At 41.6% G+C, this 18,255-nt stretch overlaps 1 protein-coding gene across 1 annotated transcript in view; it reads left to right on the top strand.

Annotated features, from left to right (window-relative positions):
- Positions 1 to 18,255, top strand: part of DNAH10 (dynein axonemal heavy chain 10) — a 165,725-nt gene that overhangs the window by 82,526 nt on the left and 64,944 nt on the right. Inside the window, exons 33-40 of the mRNA XM_027853515.1 lie at positions 4,443 to 4,577; positions 5,365 to 5,517; positions 6,029 to 6,217; positions 8,694 to 8,840; positions 12,737 to 12,928; positions 13,142 to 13,260; positions 15,180 to 15,338; positions 16,294 to 16,429. Coding sequence (XP_027709316.1) covers positions 4,443 to 4,577; positions 5,365 to 5,517; positions 6,029 to 6,217; positions 8,694 to 8,840; positions 12,737 to 12,928; positions 13,142 to 13,260; positions 15,180 to 15,338; positions 16,294 to 16,429 — 1,230 coding nt within the window. The remainder of the gene's footprint in view (positions 1 to 4,442; positions 4,578 to 5,364; positions 5,518 to 6,028; positions 6,218 to 8,693; positions 8,841 to 12,736; positions 12,929 to 13,141; positions 13,261 to 15,179; positions 15,339 to 16,293; positions 16,430 to 18,255) is intronic.

The following is an 18,255-nucleotide window of genomic DNA, read 5'->3' as shown; positions in this document are numbered from 1 at the left end:
ATCTCTACTCTACATGTATCTTTGTACTTATTTATGTAAATATTGTCTACCCCATCAGAATGTAAACTCCTTGAGGGCAGGGACTATTTTTGCTTTTTCTTTGTATTCTCAGTGCTCAGCACAGTGCCTGGCATATAATAAGTGCTTAATGAACAAATGTTGATTGATTGAACTTTCCTTTTTAGGTCTATGATAAGTGAAATAGTAAGAATGTAGTTGTTTTAACACTTGTAAATTAAAGTTCAATGTGAAAAAAATGGCTTTATGCCAATGACAGGAAAAGGACTGTATTTATAGCCACAAATATGATTCAATTCAACAAACATTTATTAAGTGCTTTCTGTTGTCATGAGTGAAATTGAACAAAAAGGTAAACTGAGGCATGTTTCTCTGAGCAAGTTTATGGTTTATTAGCAGGGGCACAATCAGCCAATAAAACAGGCCAGTGGATTGCCTCAGTTCCCAGCCAAAGACCCAGAATTGAAGATGCAACTCATTTTTATAAGCATAGAATAAAGGACAGAACATAAATCATGTCATTGGTTATGGAATTGACAACATAATAGGGTTTAGGAATCATGATTGGTTGCATTAAAGAAAGTGGGCATAGCACATGTTTGGGATGAAGACCACCTCCCCCGTTTCTAAAAAAACTTTTGTGAATTTATGGGTCCCAGGTGCATCCTGAGGTTATTGAAAGGGGCCACGGATGTAGACTCAGTGGCACCCGGTAATTAAATAATTGTGATAATTAGATTTTAGATAATCGGATAATTAGATAAGACCACCTTTTTAATTGGCAAGAATGAGGCTAAAGATGGGACAGGGTCAGCTAGTCTGCATCTCAAGGGTAACACACTTTGGAGTTTCTCAGACTGAAGTTGTGCAGATGTCCCTTGGTAGGATTGATTTACAGGTGTTGCTGAGATAATTCCCATAGAGAGAGAGAGTATTTTATGACAGCACCGAGCCTCTACACTTAGAGGTTTTCTTTAACTAACAGAAGTTGTGGAAAAGCTCCGACTTTTGCATCTAACTTCAGAGGACGAGGCAGAACTTTTGAACTCATGTGCTTCTTCACTTAGAGACAAAGAAGAGGCTTAGGTGTGTTACAGAGAATACAGAATATGGTTACAGAATAAAATCACTTACAAGGTAACATAAAATTTAAATACACGATCAGTGCCTGATTTTGACACTGTGTAGAGAACACTGTTCTTGGCTCTGAGAGACATGCAGAGTTCAACTCATCTATTTCCCATGGCCTGATGGAGCTTACTAGCTATCAGGGATGAGGGAAGCTAGGTGGTGCAGTGGATGGAGCTTGTGGCCTGAAGTCAGGAAGACCTGAGTTCAAATCCAGCCTCAGACACTCACTAGCTGGGTGACCTTGGGCAAGTCATGACTGAAACGACTGAAAAACAACAATGACATCCCATAGGAGGCTAAGACACCCAGATAACTCTAATAAAAACCAACACATGTTAAGTGCTTTGGGGAGGCACAAAATTCCAGACCAAGGGAGAAAATGTTATTACTCACAGAGAAGACGAGGGAAGGTGGCTTTAGAATTGACCGTTAATGGGTGGGCTGGCAAACAGGGGGAGAGACAATAATCCAGGCATATGGCACAGTGTGGGTGAGCACGGCACAGATGAAGGGAAGGGCACGATGTGTTTGGGAGGTGAGGCAGAGGGTGGTTTCTAGTCTGGTTGGAGTAAACTGTATGCATAAAACTGGAAAAGGAGGGTGGCAGCAGATTGTGAGGGGTTTTAAATGCCCAGGAAAGGAGTTTGAACTGTATGCACTAGAGTCATAAATCTGGAGCTGGAAAAGACCTTGGAGGCCATCAAGTCCAATTCTCTCATTTTACAGATGAGGAAATTGAGGCAGGAAGAGGTTAAGTGACTTCCTCAGGGTCACACAACTAGTAAGTGTCTGAGGCGGGATTGGAATACAGGTCTTTCAGACTCAAGGTCCAGTGCTCTATCTGTAGCAGGCAGCCTTCTAGGCAGAAGATATTGTAGAAAGAATCCTCGTTCAGGTACAGATTGAACTAGATGGCCTCTGGTTAGGGAGCTCCTGAACATGCTTGTGATCAAGTCCAATCAGAATGATAGATCTTCAGAATGCTGAGGATCCGTGATTCTTCTTGTGGACACTCACAGGCACTCGTACCAGTGAGTATTCAGTCTTTGGAGGTTGTTGTGGCTGAAAAAGTCATTTCCCCTTGGGCCACTTGGGCTGAATTGAGCAAGGAAGGTCCTAGAATGACAGACATTAAGAGGACAGATAGTCCATTCCTAGGTCCACTCGTAAAACTTTTCCAGTGCTAGGGCATACACTCTCCTGCCAAATAGTCTTTGAGAACTCAGGGTCATTTCCATACTATACCAACCCATCAGAATAGGATTTTCAAAATTAAATGGAAATTTTTTTATTAACATGCATTTATTATCTTTGATTTTAATTCAATAAATATTTAAATGCTTACTACGTACCAGGCACTGTGCTAAATGCTGGGGATACAAATAAGAAAAAGAGAAAGCGTCTGCCCCTTCAAAGAGCTTACTATCTAATGGGGGATTGGAGAGGGGAGAGTGGTCCTTGGTATAGAAAATGGAGTTACCTGGAAGATTGTGGGCCTTCTATAAAGGAAGGCATTGGGAGGAATTGAATGATCTGCCCTCCAGCCCTCCAATCAGAAGGGAGAGGCAGCTGAATGTGATAGGTGAGTATCAAAACCTGAGGCATTCCTTGGTGTTCCTTGGAGCCAAGTCAGCAGAATTACTGATGGAAAATGGAAAATATCTCTGCTTTCTACCTTCCTCTTTCTGCCTCTGGGGCAAAACCTTTGTCACAACAAACAGAATGAGATTTTAATAGAACTTTTCATAAGGGAGATCATTCTGGCAGAGGTATTTAGTTAATGTAGCAGACATTAAGTGCCTACCATATGCAAGTTGTTAGATTATTGGAGATACAAACACGGCACAGGATCCCTTGGCGTTTCAGAGATGTTGTTATTGTTCAGTCATTTCAGTTATGTCCAACTCTTCATGACCCCATTGAGGGTTTTCTTGGCAGAGATACTGGAGTGGTTTGCCATTTTCTTCTCCAGCTCATGTAACAGCTGAGGAAACTGAGGCAAACAGAGTTAAGTGGCTTGCCCAGGAGCACACAGCTAGTAAGTGTCTATGGCTGCAATTGAATTCAGGTCTTCCTGACTCCGGGTCCTATGCTCTAGCCACTGTATCACCTAGCTGTCCCTTCTTGGAGCTTACATTCTACCCATATAGAAAATGGATTTGAGGAATGAGAGAATACAGACAGGAAGAGCTGTTGGGGGGCGACGGTGCTCGTATGGGCAATAAAGGGGCTATATGATGGTGGTTGGCAGTGGGAGGAGAATTTCCACTATGGGATGCAAGAGATGGTTCACAGGTAGAGTGAACAAGACTGGGTAATCAAATGGACGTGAGAAGGAAGAGTCAAAGGTAATGACGAAGATTTCCAACGTGGGAGACTCAGTCATCGCTAGTGCCATTGGCTAAAATGACAAGCTCGGGATAAACAGAACAGCTCAGGAACAGAGAAGACAGCATTTCAGAGATGGTAGGGGCTGCAGTGGCCACTGAAGCCAACGCTTGCCCCCAAAGGATCTCCACTAAGGCAGACCCAAGAAGTGGTTCTCCATCTTTTGCATGGAGGCCTCCAGCCAGGGGGAGCCTTCTGCTTCACATTCTGCTGTGGGACAGCAACTCCCATGGTTGGAAAGCTTTTCCTGACATCAAGTCCAGCTGCTCCTAGTCTGTCCTGTGGAGCAAAGGGAAAACAAGGCTATTTATTCCCTCTTGCACAGGACGGCCTTTCGGGTACGTGAGACAACTCTCGTGGTCCCCACAAGCCTTCTCTTCCCCCAGACTAAGCATGGTAAGGACAGGCTGAAGAATGTCCTCTATGGCATGGATTTGAGGCTTTCCACCACTGTGGCTGCCTTCTTTTGGACACTCGAGTTTGTCAACATCCTCACTAGCCGTGTGACCCTGGGCAAGTCATTTAATGCTCTGTGCCTCAGTTTCCTCACCTGTAAAGTGGGAATAACAATAGCACCTACCTCTCAGGGTTATTGTGAAGATTAAATGAGCTAATATTTGTAAAGCACTTAGCACAGTGCCTGGCACATAGTAGGCACTTAGTATACGTTTGTTTCTTTCTGGCAATGGAAGGCCAGAGTAAGAGAGAAGCTTTTGGTTCCTAGACGGTCTATTGGAGAATCACAATTATAAGAGTAGATTTAAGTTAGTTTTCCTCTATATATACCTGTAGCACATTTTTTGTTATGTTACCGAACTTGCAGAATAAATTTTTGCTGTCAGACAACATCCATCTATATTTTGCATAAATAAAAATGTTTTCCTTTTGTGCTTGGCTTCTGACAGGCATTGTCCATGTATTTGGGTGGGGCACCAGCAGGTCCAGCAGGGACAGGCAAAACAGAGACCACCAAAGACCTCGCCAAAGCCTTGGGCTTGCTTTGTGTTGTAACCAACTGCGGGGAAGGCATGGATTACAAAGTAAGGAGTTTGACAGTCCTTTCTCTTTCCCCCAATGGGCAGCAAGAACAAAGCAGTGACTTCCGAGGACAATGCATTGCCCTGTCTGCCGTGCCCTGGTGAAAGGAAATGGGATGTTTTAGAAAAGATTCTCTATCAAGCTTGGGCCCCATGATCTCTGAAGTTTCTTCCAAATATGGGTGTAATTCCCCATCACTCTGCCCTTCTTGTGTTATGCAGATGTTTAACATGTGTTTGTTGATTGGTTCAATTAAAGTAAATGTGGTAGGGGGTGGTTTTTGTTTTTATTTTTCTGGATGGGATTCTTCCGCAGGGTCTGCGAGCCCCACCAGATTTGGAGCAGAAACAGCTGAGCTGCAGCCAGAAACAAAGGCGGGGCCTCAGCTGCTCGTTCCTGGTCATTCCTGGCTTTTAAAGTCTGTTGGACTCGTTGGCAGGGTGAATGATGGGGAGGGGGCAAGGACGAAGTATAGCTTTAGCTCTCTAGGGAGTCACAAGATCTCTAAAGGTTCATAGGTGGGAGCCCTGTGGGAAAAAAGGAGAAGATTGTTGAGCTGAGTCAGCGAGGTAATAGAGCTCTGGGCTTGGGAGTCAGGAATACCTGGGTTCCAATCCTGCCTCAGTCACTTACAAGCTTCAGTTTACGTTGGTGGCCTTGGTTTCCACCTCTGTAAAATGAGGGGAATGGACCAGATGACTTCTGAGGCTTCTTCTCCTTGCTCATCTTTGATTCTCTGCCCCAGCATAAGCAAAGCATTGGTGTGGTCTGATATTGTTTTTGCTTCAGGCTGTTGGGAAGATTTTCTCGGGCCTGGCCCAGTGCGGTGCTTGGGGCTGTTTTGACGAGTTTAATCGCATTGACGCCTCTGTGCTGTCAGTCATCTCTTCCCAGATTCAGACCATCCGAAACGCTCTGATTCATCACCTGACAACATTTCAGGTGAGCATGGCGGGCGGACACCTTTCTTGGTTTCCTCACTTGGATTCAGCCAGATGCTCGGCCCATGGGGACACAGGCTTCCCAATCCAGATTTTCTAGAGATGAACTTTAGGCTTAGCAGAACTGTTGCTAACCCTGGTGTTCACTTTCCCAAAAAGTATTGCTAAGAACTACCTGGGAGGCAGGTGAGCCTGGGCCTCAGAGCTGAGGACACCACATTTCCTACCTGGCTGGCAGAGGAGGGAGGAGATGAACCTTCATCCCTCAAGGCTGTGTCCTCACCTAGACGACAAGAGGAAACAAAGCAGACAGTCAAGGGTCTCCCTCTCCTGAGCTCGACTTTTTCTTTCCAAGCACTTGGAGGGAAGGACCTGGGTCATTTTAGTCTTCTCTCCCCAGCCCCTAGCCCAGTGACCTGTATGAATGAGGGATATGGTATATTCTTGGCTAAATTGAACTGAATTCTTTGTTGTGGGGAGGGCTGACTTGTCCTCATGTTTTTGGGTTCTAGTTTGAAGGCCAAGAAATTTCCCTGGATCCTCGCATGGGCATCTTCATTACTATGAATCCGGGGTATGCTGGCCGGACAGAACTCCCGGAGTCTGTGAAGGCTTTGTTCAGGCCTGTGGTTGTAATTGTGCCAGACCTCCAACAGATCTGTGAGATCATGCTCTTCTCCGAGGGATTTCTTTTGGCAAAGGTACGAAAAATGTAATGAATGCAAAGTGAACGAGCCTTAGACCCTTACCCTTCCTGCTAGGTTTCTGTAATGTCTCAGCTTTTCTTACCACCATCTCCTACAGTTACAGTTCTCAAAGCCCCCTCATGTTCCCTGCCTTTGGTTTCTATTTATTTTGTATCTTCAGAGAACAAGGCAAAGACTTTTTTCTCTGGTAGTTGATGACTGTGGACAAGGAGATCCCAAAGCATACCCAAGGATCTTACCCACACAACCACAAGACAGATACTGCTTCATGATGACAGTAGGGGACAGGGCCTGGACCTGTGATTTCCTTGGTATACAGAACTCCCCCTACCAATGCAGGTTGGCACCTTCAATGCACCTGGGCCATGGAGAGGCCAGGCGACTCATCCAAGGTTAGACCCCTAGCATGGATCAGAGGCAGGACAAGAAGTCACATCTTGCTGGTGCTTCACCAGTAAAGTGACTGAAGGTGCTGAACAGTGAACGTTTTCAGTGTAATGGGGTGATGCAGGCTGGTCAGATGAGGCCCTTTGCCCCAGAGAGAAGGCGGGGGTCAGGTAGGATGACTGATGGTATTTAAGTTCAGCCCCTGATGCCAAAAAATTCTAGTCTCCTGAGTTCATCCTCATGTGTCCTTCTTGGGACTGGGGTATTCCCAGGGGCAAGGATCTGTTTATCCCAGACAAACGAGCTCCTTTTGGTCAAATATTCTGTCTCCCTTTGTCCTTAGTATCAAACAACGTTGGCTGATCACTCTTCAGGCCATTCAGAATCAATCTGTGTTCTGGGCATCCTGGGTAGGAGTCTGTCTTCACACAGACTCAGGGAAGCATAGGGTATGTGCAGGAACTGAAAGCAGGAACAGACCTCCTTGGGTGCATGCCCTTCTTTTTATCCGAGAGGAAACTGAGGCCCAGAGACAGGAAGTGAATTGGTTTGGTTGGTTGGCTGCTGTCCTTTGTTCTCATAGAGGACCAAAAGGACATCATTGTGCTAGAGTCAAGTTTCAGTGTGTCTGACCGTGGCTGATGAGACCAATACAAGCTTGGAATGCTCCGCCACAGGTCGGGCACAAATAGTCCATGGGAGCATTTGGAGTGGATTCTCTAAGTTTGTGCATCCTGCGTTTCCTTTGAGCTGCTTCAGTTCTACTTTGCTCATAGAGCAGAGCACCGTCTCTAACGTGGCACGCCATGCTGGGTGGTCCTGTGTCAGTGTCTCCCATGTCATACAATCAATTCCAAAGTTCTTAAGAGAAACCTTGAGAGTGTCCTTGTATCACCTCTTCTGGCCACCATATGAATGCTTGCCCTGTGTGAGTTCTCCATAAAATAGTCTTTTAGGCAAGCATTTGGCATTTGAACAACGTGGCCAGCCCATCAGAGTTGTGCTCAAGAGGTTGGCAGTTTAGCTAGAGAAAGGACCTCAGTGTCTGGTGTCCTATCTTGCCAGGTGCTCTTCAGAATTTGCCTAAGACAATTATCAGAGAAGAAATAAGTAGCTGAGGTTAGATTCAAACCCAGGTCCTCTGAAGCCACATCTGGGGCTCCTTCCACTGCACCTCATGTCTCCTTGTGTCCTTTATGCATGTGAGTGAACCACTAGGTTTTTGTAGTGTGTTGTTCATGAATCCCGTAGTTAGATTAGAGGAATTTGTAGCAGATATGTATCACAGTGGATAGAGTGCTGGGCCTGGAGTCAGGAAGACCTGAGTTCAAATCCACCTTCAGACACTACCTGTTTGACTGAGCAAATCCCTTAACTGCCACCTGCCTCATCTACAAAATGGAGATAATAACAACACTTGCCCCTCAGGGTTGTTGTGAGGATCAAATGAGATAATATTAATAAAGTGCTTAGCATAGCACCTGGCACATAGTAAGTGCTGTGTGAATGTTAGCTCTTATTATTAATTCTTACCATTATGACATGACTTTTTTTTTTTGGCTCAAGGACCTTGGGTCCCTTCACCACCATCATGACAAAGCAGAATTCATCGAGATCCTGGGGTATAGCATTTGGATCTTCTGTTTCTCAGCTGCCCTTGATATCTGCCATTCAGGCATTGGGAGTGGGAGGGGGTGGTGGAGGGTAGATTGAGAATTCTTTGAACAGATTTAAATGATTGTTTTGTTTTATGATAAAGCGAACCAAAGCATTATTTTTGACATACTTTAAACCTGTTCCTCAAGGCATTGGAGTTATATAATGATATACAATGAAGTTTTCAGGAAATTCCCCTTCTCTCTATTTGATTTTTGGCATATTCATCAATGTTTTGTAAGGTGTTTGGTCTCCCCCCCCCCCATTTCTTTTCAATTTTAAAATAGATAAAAAATAATCCCAAAGACGGTCATGTTTGAATACCCAAAGGGAAGCATTGAGCTTTGTTTTGTATTTTATATCACACAGGGGCTCTGACTTTCTCTCTGGTTCTCATCTTTCATTGATCATTTCTTCTGCCAAATAGACGCTGGCCAAAAAGATGACTGTGCTGTACAAACTGTCCCGGGAGCAGCTGTCCAAACAACACCACTATGACTTTGGACTGAGGGCTCTTAAGTCAGTGTTAGTGATGGCTGGTGAACTGAAGAGAGGGTCTTTTGAACTAAGAGAGGTAAATGTCACATGCAGTACCATTCACCACATCTTCGTTTAGTAACTAAGGATAATAATAATAAAAAGGTAATTAGGTGGATTCATGGAGGGAGCGCTGGACCAGGAGGCAGGAAGACCTGAGCTCAAATTCAGCCCCAGACAATTCCTAGCCATGTGGCCCTGGGCAACTCACTTGACCTCTGTCTGCCTCAATTTCTTCATCTGTAAAATGGGGATAATAATAGCACCTACCTTCTAGGCATGTTGTTAGATAAAGTGAATTAATAATTGTAAAGTGCTTTGCAAGTCTTGAAATCTAACACCAAAGATAGCTTTTATGGTTAATAGTAATAACAAAAAAATAATAAGTTAAAAAAGTCAAAAGATTAAAGTGACACAAGGAGTCAAGATAGTACAAAGAACAAAATAAACAATTTGAGATCAATCGAAAACCACTGTAGAGGCTCGAGAACAAAGAAATCAGAGATGAGAGAGAGCCTTTGAAGAGGAAGGAGGATGTGGAAAATTGCTGGTTGTCCAGATGATTACAAGAAGTCAAATAAAATGAAAATGCAGCATGTGTGTAACAAGAAACAGATAATTCATGCGTTGTTAATATAATTAATGGTAGACTCGTTATGTCAAAGTAGATGTTGGAAACTAGCTTCCTTGCAAGACTGGAAAGAGGTGAGACCGTATAACATCCATAATTATTGGCTTACCAACAAAGCACTTTAGAATTTTCCTCCCAAATGTAAACGTGATTCTCCTTCCTTTTTTAAAAACTAATTTTTTAAATTGATTTTTGTTGTTGTTGTTCAGTCATTTAGTTACGTCCAGTTCTTCATCACCCCATGGACCATAGCACGCCAGGCCTTTCTATCCTCCACTATCTCCTGAAGATCATCCAAGCTCATGTTCATTGCTTTCATGACATTCTCCATCCTTCTTATCCTCTGCCGTCCCCTTCTCCTTTTGCCTTCAGTCTTTCCCAACATCAGAATCTTTTCCAGTGAGTCCCATCTTCTCATATGTGGCCAAAGTATTTAAGCTTCAGCTTCAGTATTTGACCTTCCGGTGAATACCCTGAATTAATTTCTTTAAGCATTGACTGATTTGATCTCCTTGCTGTCTAAGGGACTTTCAAAAGTCTTCTTCAGCACCACATTTTGAAAGCATCAGTTCTGTGGTGCTCAGCTTTCCTTATGTCCAACTCTCACAGATATATGTTGCTATTGGGAAAAAAATAGCTTTGACTATATGGACCTTTGTTGGCAAGGTAACATCTCTGCTTTTTAATCTGTTGTCCAGATTTGCCATAGCTCTCCTTCTAAGGAGCAAATGCCTTTTAATTTCATGGCAACAGTCTCCATCTGAAGTGATTTGTGAGCCTGAGAATATAAAATCTGACACTGCTTCCATTTCTTCTCCTCGTATTTGCCAGCAGGTGATGGACCAGTTGCCAAGATCTTAGTTTTTTTGATGTTAAGCTTCAAGCCAGTTTTTACTCTCTCCTCTTTTACCCTCATTAAGAAGCTTCTTAATTCCTCTTCACTTTCTGCCATCAGAGTGGTACCATCCGTGTATCTGAGATTGTTGATATTTCTCCTGGCAACCTCAATTCTGGCTTTTGATTTGTCCAGCCTGGCACTACACGTGATGTACTCTGTATATAAGTTAAATAGGGTGACAATATACAGCCTTGTTGTATTCCTTTTCCAATCTTGAAACCAATCAGTGGCTCCATGTTTGGTTCTAACTGCTGCTTCTTGACCTGCATACAGGTTCCCCAGACAAGTAAGACGATCTGGTACTCCCATCTCTTTGAGCACTTGCCACATTTTGTTGTGATCCACACAGTTAAAGGCTTTCTACTGTAGTCAGTGAAGCAGAAGTAGATGGTTTTCTGGAACTCCCTTGCTTTCTCCATAATCCAGTGAATGTTGGCAATTTGGTCTCTAGTTCTTCAGCCCCTTTGAAAACCAGTTTGCTTTTCTGGCAATTCTCGGTTCACATATTGCTGAAGCTTGGCTTGCAGAATCTTAAGCGTGTGAGATGAGTACGCTTGTTCAGTAATTTGAACATTCTTTGGGATTGCCCTTCTTTAGGAAATTGATCTTTTCCAATCCAGTGGTCACTGTTGAGTGCACCACTTTAACAGCACCGTCTTTGAGGCTTTTAAATAGCTCACTTGAATTTCCATCTCCTCCACTAGCCTCATTGTTAGCAATGCTTCCTAGGGCCTGCTTGATTTCGTTCCCCAGGATGTCTGGCTCTGGATCAGTAACCATGCCATTGTTGTTTTATATCACCTAAATTTCTTCCTGTATCCATTCTCTTTTCTCCTTCTAGAAAGCCACCTCATATAACATATTTATTTAAAAAAAATAAAAAGAGGAAAAAGAAAAAATTAGAAAAAATTTGATAAAAATCTGACAATATATGTAATGTTCTACTCCTCTACAATGGAGTGGGGGGGGAGGTTTTAAAAAAAATTAATTTTTTCAATGAACAAAAATCTATTTTCTGTTTCACTTCCCAACTGCCTCCCCACCTCCCCGCCAAAGAAAGAAAGAAAGAAAAACAAAACCCTTTTAACGTATACTTAGTCAAATAAAATAAATTCCCTCAATGGCCAAGCCTAAAAATGCGTGTCTCTGCATCCTGAGCCCATTATCTCTCGTAGAGGATGTAGGGTAGCATGCTTCATCACTGGTCAGTCCTGTGGAATCATTTGCTCATGTGTTGATCAGAATTCTTAAACCTTTTAAACTTATTTATTTTTACAATGTTGGTATTATTGTATAAATTGTTTTCTTGGTTCAATTCACATCAGTTGATAGAAAACTCAGGTTTCTCTGAAACCATTCCTTTCATTATTTCTTCCAGTACAATAGTATTCCATTACATTCACATGCCATAATTTTTCCAGTCATTCCCCAATTGATGAGCACTCCCCTTAATTTCCTGTTCTTTGCAACTACAAAGAGAGCTGCTATAAATATTTTTGTACAAGTGAGTCTATTTCCTCTTTCTTTGATCTCTTTGTAGTATAGACCTAGTGGTGGTATCACTAGATCAAAGGATGTGCACAGTTTTTGGGTTACTGTTCCAGATTGCTTTCTATAATGACTGGACCCATTAATAACACAGCCTTTCTCATATTTGTCATGTTCCTTTTTTGTAAACTTTGTTGATCAATGATGTAGAATCGCAGAATTGCCTTAATTTGTGTTTCTTTAATTATTATGATTCAGATAATTTTAAATTATTTTTTTATTGATAGCTTGGATTTCTTCCTCATAAAGCCACCCATTCATATTCCTTGACCACCTATCATTTGGGGAGAAGATGTCTTCTCATATGCTCATTTTGGAATGAAGTTTATTCTTTGTCATTTTGTTCTATTCATTTTTAATTGTTTTGTGGTTGTTTTTTCCACTTACATTGTTGCACTCATTGTGTGCACTGTTTTCTTGGTTCTGCTTACTTCACTTTGCATCAGTTCATGGAAGCCTTCCTATGTTTCTTTGTATTTGTCACATTGGTCATTTCAGACAGTGCGGCAATATCCCACTTTATTATCGATGCACCACGGTTTGTTTAGCTACCCCCCGATTGATAGACATCTATTTTGTTCTTAGTTCTTTGCCATCACATAAAGTGTCCCTACAAACTTTGGTGAGCGTGGGGCCTTTCTTTTTATCAAAGACCCTTTTAATTTTACACAATCAAAGTTGTCTGTTTTATCATCAGTGATCCTCTTTATCCCTTGTTTGGTCATGAATGATTATTCCCCTATCCGTAGAACCGAAAAGCGATTGCTTTCTTCCTCTCCTCGTTGGTTTAGGATGTCACCCTTTATGTCTAAGTAACATTGTCTGAAAAGATGTCTTGTGATTTCATGTTCACCAGGATGTGGTCCTGATGAGGGCTCTCAGAGACATGAATCTGCCCAAGTTCGTGTTTGAAGATGTTCCTCTTTTCCTTGGTTTGATTTCTGATTTGTTTCCCGGGCTCGACTGTCCTCGAGTTCGCTACCCCAGTTTCAACGATGCAGTAGAACAAATCCTAGAGGACAATGGTTACATCGTCTTACCGGTTCAGGTAAAAATCAGGTGGGGAACAGATGGACAGTCCTTTTGGATGGCCAAAGTACTTCACCTCTTTCTCTTAGTTTTTCTTTTGGAAAATAGTGGATAAAGTATTCTCTTTTTTAGAGGTTGATTTGTGATAGAGAGCCTTATTTATTTAAACTTAATTTTATTATTATGAGCTTGAGCGATGAGTTTTAACTGGATGCCAATGTGTATTTTATAGGTGGATAAAGTGGTTCAGATGTATGAGACCATGTTAACCCGCCATACCACTATGGTGGTTGGACCCACCGGAGGTGGCAAATCGGTCGTCATCAACACTTTATGCCAGGCCCAGACGAAGTGAGTATGGCAGCTCATGTAGTGTTGGCAAGATTGTTAAGTCATGCTTTTCCTGTTTTTATTTTCCTGGAATTATAAAATGAATCACTTTTTGTATGCATTTTTTTTTTTTTTGGTTTGCATTCTTTTGTTGAATGATTTAGTCCACACATTTTAAGAGGCAAAATAGTGATGATCTTGAACCCTCGTCTGAGGTTCAATTTCTATCTGTAAGATCAGAATAATTGTTAGCAATGCTTCCTAGGGCCCGCTTGATTTCATTCCCTAGGATGTCTGGCTCCAGATCAGTAACCACGCCACTATTGTTTTATATCACCTAAATTTCTCCCTGTACCCATTCTCTTTCTTCCTTCTAGAAAGCCATCTCATATAACATTTATTTTTAAAAAATAAAAAGAAGAAAAAAAATAAAAACTCACTTCATGGGGGTGTTTGGAGGATAAATAATGAAATACAGATTTGCCTTTTGGGCAGATTATTCCCAGAAAGTAAGTTAGGCATATTGGTATGGGTTGGGAGGTAGAGGTGGGTGTGTACTTAAGCACAATTGTATATGGTGGGTTAATGATTAGAAGAACTCATACACTTTCCAAAGGGCCTTTTACTCCCAGTGATTGATTTAGGTTAAGGAAGGACAGAAACTTCAAGGCTTTGAGATTTTTAGAAAATCATAAATCCAAGTTACTATTATTATTATTTTTATTAGGGATGGGAGTTTTATTTTTTGATATCTTATTTCACTTATTTCAGTGGATTGCTAATCTGATCTGCACATATATGTGTGTATATGTGTGTACATATTTATTCTATATATATATTCTAATAATAATATTTATGGCAGAACAAATAAATATCACAAAAGGAAAATGAATAGAGCCCTAGGCTTGTAGTCAGGCAAACCTGAGTTCAAAATTCTGCCTCTCTGGGCCTCTGTTTCCTTATCTGTAAAATAAGGGGGTTAGACTCAGTGGTTTCTAAGGTTCTTTCAAGCTCTTTAATACCCTGTGATCATATTCTTTGTGGTTATCATCCCTAACAAGTAGTCCTTAGTAGGTATAGCAATTAAAGTAGATAAAGCATTTACTTAAAAAAATTATTTTTAAATTCAATTTTTTTGAGTGTCTGTTCTTTCTTTCCCACCTCTTCCAACCCACCGAGAAAGCAAGAAAAATAAAACTCAAATGTAGTAAAGCAAAATAAATTCCAACATTGGCCATGTCCAAAAAAAAATGTCTCAAATCAGCACCAGTAATGCATTAATGTACTTATTTTACCACAGCCCCACCAGACATTTGTAATTTTACTTTTTGTCAACTTTCCAATCTTCTGGCTGTGAGATGAAAACTCAGAGTTGTTTTAATGTATAATTTTCTAATTATTAGTGATTTAGAGCATTTTTTCCCTTGTGGCTATTGATAGCTTAGATTTCTTCCCTGTGAAACTGACTATTCAAATTTGACCATTTATTAACCGGGGGAATGGCTCTTTTTGTATATATCTGAATCCGTTCTCTATATATTTTAGAATGACATCTTTATCAGAGAAACTTGCTGCAAAGATTTTCCCAACATGTACCTGTTTCTCTCCTAATTTTACTTACATTGGTTTTGTTTGTGCAAAACCTTTTTAATTTTATGTAATCAAAATTGTACATTTTACCTTCTTCGGTCCTTTCTATCTTGGTCTTGAACTCTTTCTCCATCCACAAATCTGACAGATAATTTCTTCTTTAATTCCCTAATTTGTTTGTGATATGAAAACCTTACGAAGAGTCAGACATGTAGAGTTCTGAAGTTAGTTTCTCCTCAGCTGGTGTTGCGTTTTCTAAACATCCTGTTCAGGTATAGCTTTATAGTTTTCCTAGTTTTGTAGTTTCTAGCTTTCTAGATGGCTTAACACATCAGGTGTTTTTAAATTAGGCTTGGCTTAGTGACGAAGATCTATACGCTAAACCCCAAGGCAATGAGTGTGATAGAATTATACGGCATTTTGGATCCTGCTACCCGAGACTGGACAGATGGCGTGTTGTCAAACATCTTCAGGGAGACCAATAAACCAACTGACAAGAAAGAGAGAAAGTAAGTGTTTTCAGAAACCGTGAAGAGTTCAGCCAGTTAACAGGAAACAATGGAAAATCATATCAGGATCAAGAATATTATTAATCAATCAATCAATTAATTAATTGAATACTTTGCAGCAGAGTGAGGCCAGGAAAGATTCCGATTTCATATTTTAGCTCAAAATCTGTTATGACAAATCCCCTGAATAATCCCAGAGCTGCATCCCAAAAGGAGTGTCATTATTATTTCAAAGGATATTTGATAGGACCAAATTCCAGCACAACAGAGTAATTGGGACAGCCTCTGTGGGTTGATCTCCATAGGATATAACCTGTATGTGACTCTGCCTTACTTGTTGAAATAACTAAAGTACAATTTGTCTGGTGATGCTATAATGCCAAAAGTTACTTGAAGGTACTGGGAGGGAGTGCTGGCTTTAGAATCGAGGAGCTTGGTTTAAATCCTGCCTTTGCTACTTATTTGCTGTGTGACCTTGGCAAGGTAGCAATCGTCTCTGGGTCTCAGGTCCTCTTGGTGAAATGAGGGGATTGGACAAGATGAACTGTAAGGCCCCTTTCATTTCTAAATCCTATGATCCTACAACATGGAGTCACAGAATTTCAGGGTTGGGAGAGACCATCTGCTCCAACCCATAACTTAACACAAATCCTTCTGCAACATGCTTGACCAATGGTCATCCAGCATCTACTTGAAGGGTCCCCCTTCCCCCTTGAGGGGAAGCCCATCACTGCCCCAGGCGGTTGATTCCCCATACCTTTAGAGGTGGTCCGTTCCACCTTGGGACAGCTCTCATCGTTTCCTAATGATTGGGTCTCTCCAGCCACTCCCAAGACCAGGTTGTGTGCTCCTTATTGGGTTTCACCACTGAGAGGCAGGTGACTTTTATTCACTGGCTGGGTAAGTGAGTCACTTTGTCATGGCCAGCTATTCCTTCCTTACCACCTTTATACAGATACATTTTATTTGATGGTGATGTGGACGCACTCTGGGTAGAAAACATGAATTCTGTGATGGATGACAACAAGCTGTTGACCTTGGCCAATGGAGAGCGCATCCGACTTCAGGCTCATTGTTCTCTGTTGTTTGAGGTAAGTGGCAGTGAAGTCATTCTGAGCTAAATTTTAATGATGTGACTAATTGGGACACCCATCATTTGTCCATATTAACTGTTTGTCAAATGCACTTTTGCATGTGGCCACCCCTTTTGATGCTTGTACGCTGTAAATAATTTTGGGGGGGAATTCTACCTGTGATTTCACTGCTATAGGACAGGAGTTCTTAACCCTTTTTTGTGTCTTGAGTCCCTTTGGCAATGTGGTGAAGCCTAACACATCTTAGAACAATGCTTTTAAATGCATAAAATAAAATACAGAGGATTATGAGGAAAAACCATTTTTACTGAAATACAGTTACCGAAATGAGTTAAAAAACCCAAGTTCAGGTTGAGAACCCCTGGTACAGGGAACTCCCAGAGGAGAAAGCTCCCTCCACCAAGGCAGGTAAGCCTTCTTTGAAACTTAGAGTTGCCTGGGGCACTGAGAGTTTAAAGTGACTTGCCCAGGGTCATAAAGTCATATGTGACAGAGGCAGCACTGGAACCCAAGTCTTCTGATTCAAAGGCTGACCCTCTAACCATTATGCCACACTACCTCTCATGTCAAAAGCTTGTGTGTTAATTTTATTGGTGCAGTTCAACTTTTGAGAATATTTTCCTATCAAAGTCAAAAGCTCTTGGCCTTTTGACCACAAATCTAAGATCTTTGTGATGCATAAAAGGTTTGAGAGACATAATTTCTGGATAATTTATCATTTTATTAATTATAGCTAGTGAATAATTAAGGAAAGGATGGTTATTTGGCCATCTCTTATAAACTAAAGACCTCTCATGGGGACCTCTTGATGCTTATATGCCCTTGGAAGAGTAGGTGTTCCTGATAGGTGGCTATCAACTCTGATTGGTTAACAATTAATGAGAGAATTAATATTATAATAAATGAGGGGCAGAGTGGGCATGGTCCCCCCTGACCATAATTCTGATCACTCAGTCTTAGACAAAGAGATTTAGCTCTACCCAAACCCACCCTTGCCTCGGGCAGTCTAGACAAAGGGAGTCTGACCACAACACCTGGACTGAAATCTCTTTACCTTTTGATCAGTTTCCCAGTTGGGTAAGTGTTGTCCTGCTCTGCCCTTCAGAGAACTAAGCTTTGACCTAATCTCCAATTGAGGAAATAGGAAGGGTATAAATCCTGTAACTCCCTCATCGTAACTGGTCATTAGTATGAGAGAAATAATCATTTCTTCACCTTATCCAAAGACATGTCAGTCCAAGAGAACATAAGATTTTTGAAGGCTAGGGTAGCTTTTCATTTTGTCTTTGTACATTCACCATGAAGCCCTGGCCACAGTGAATTCTTGTTCCATCAGTGCTTGCTGGACTGGGCTCTATTGGATTGGAGTCTTCAATACTGGGTCATGCCTCCTTGCTTTTATATCTGCCTTTCTTTGAGGCCTGCTGAAATCAAAGTTGTGTGGCTATCATAGAAGGTCCCCAGGGCCCTGGGAGTTAGCACATAGTGAATTGTAGAGGAAGGTCTATCCTATAACTTGGCATGATGCCTGGACCAACATCCATGCTGAATCAACGTTTGTTGAATTGCATTGAGTAGTAAATGAGTTCTTCTGAAACTGAAAAGTGTTTGCACATGAGATGAAGGTAGTCAGATTTCTGGGTCACCAGACATTCCACAGGCAATATCCACCTCAATTGTTCCATGAATACTGTGTAACAACTTTTCTTCCTTCCTTCCTTCCTTCCTTCCTTCCTTCCTTCCTTTCTTTCTTTCTTTCTTCCTTCCTTCCTTCCTTTTCTTTCTTTCTTTCTTTCTTTCTTTCTTTCTTTCTTTCTTTCTTT

This window comes from Vombatus ursinus, unplaced genomic scaffold, assembly GCF_900497805.2.
Source record: "Vombatus ursinus unplaced genomic scaffold, bare-nosed wombat genome assembly UNPS02009994.1, whole genome shotgun sequence".
In the NCBI taxonomy this organism is placed as follows: domain Eukaryota; kingdom Metazoa; phylum Chordata; class Mammalia; order Diprotodontia; family Vombatidae; genus Vombatus; species Vombatus ursinus.
The sequence above is the reverse complement of the archived record's forward strand: the minus strand, read 5'-3'. Positions and strand labels throughout refer to the sequence as shown.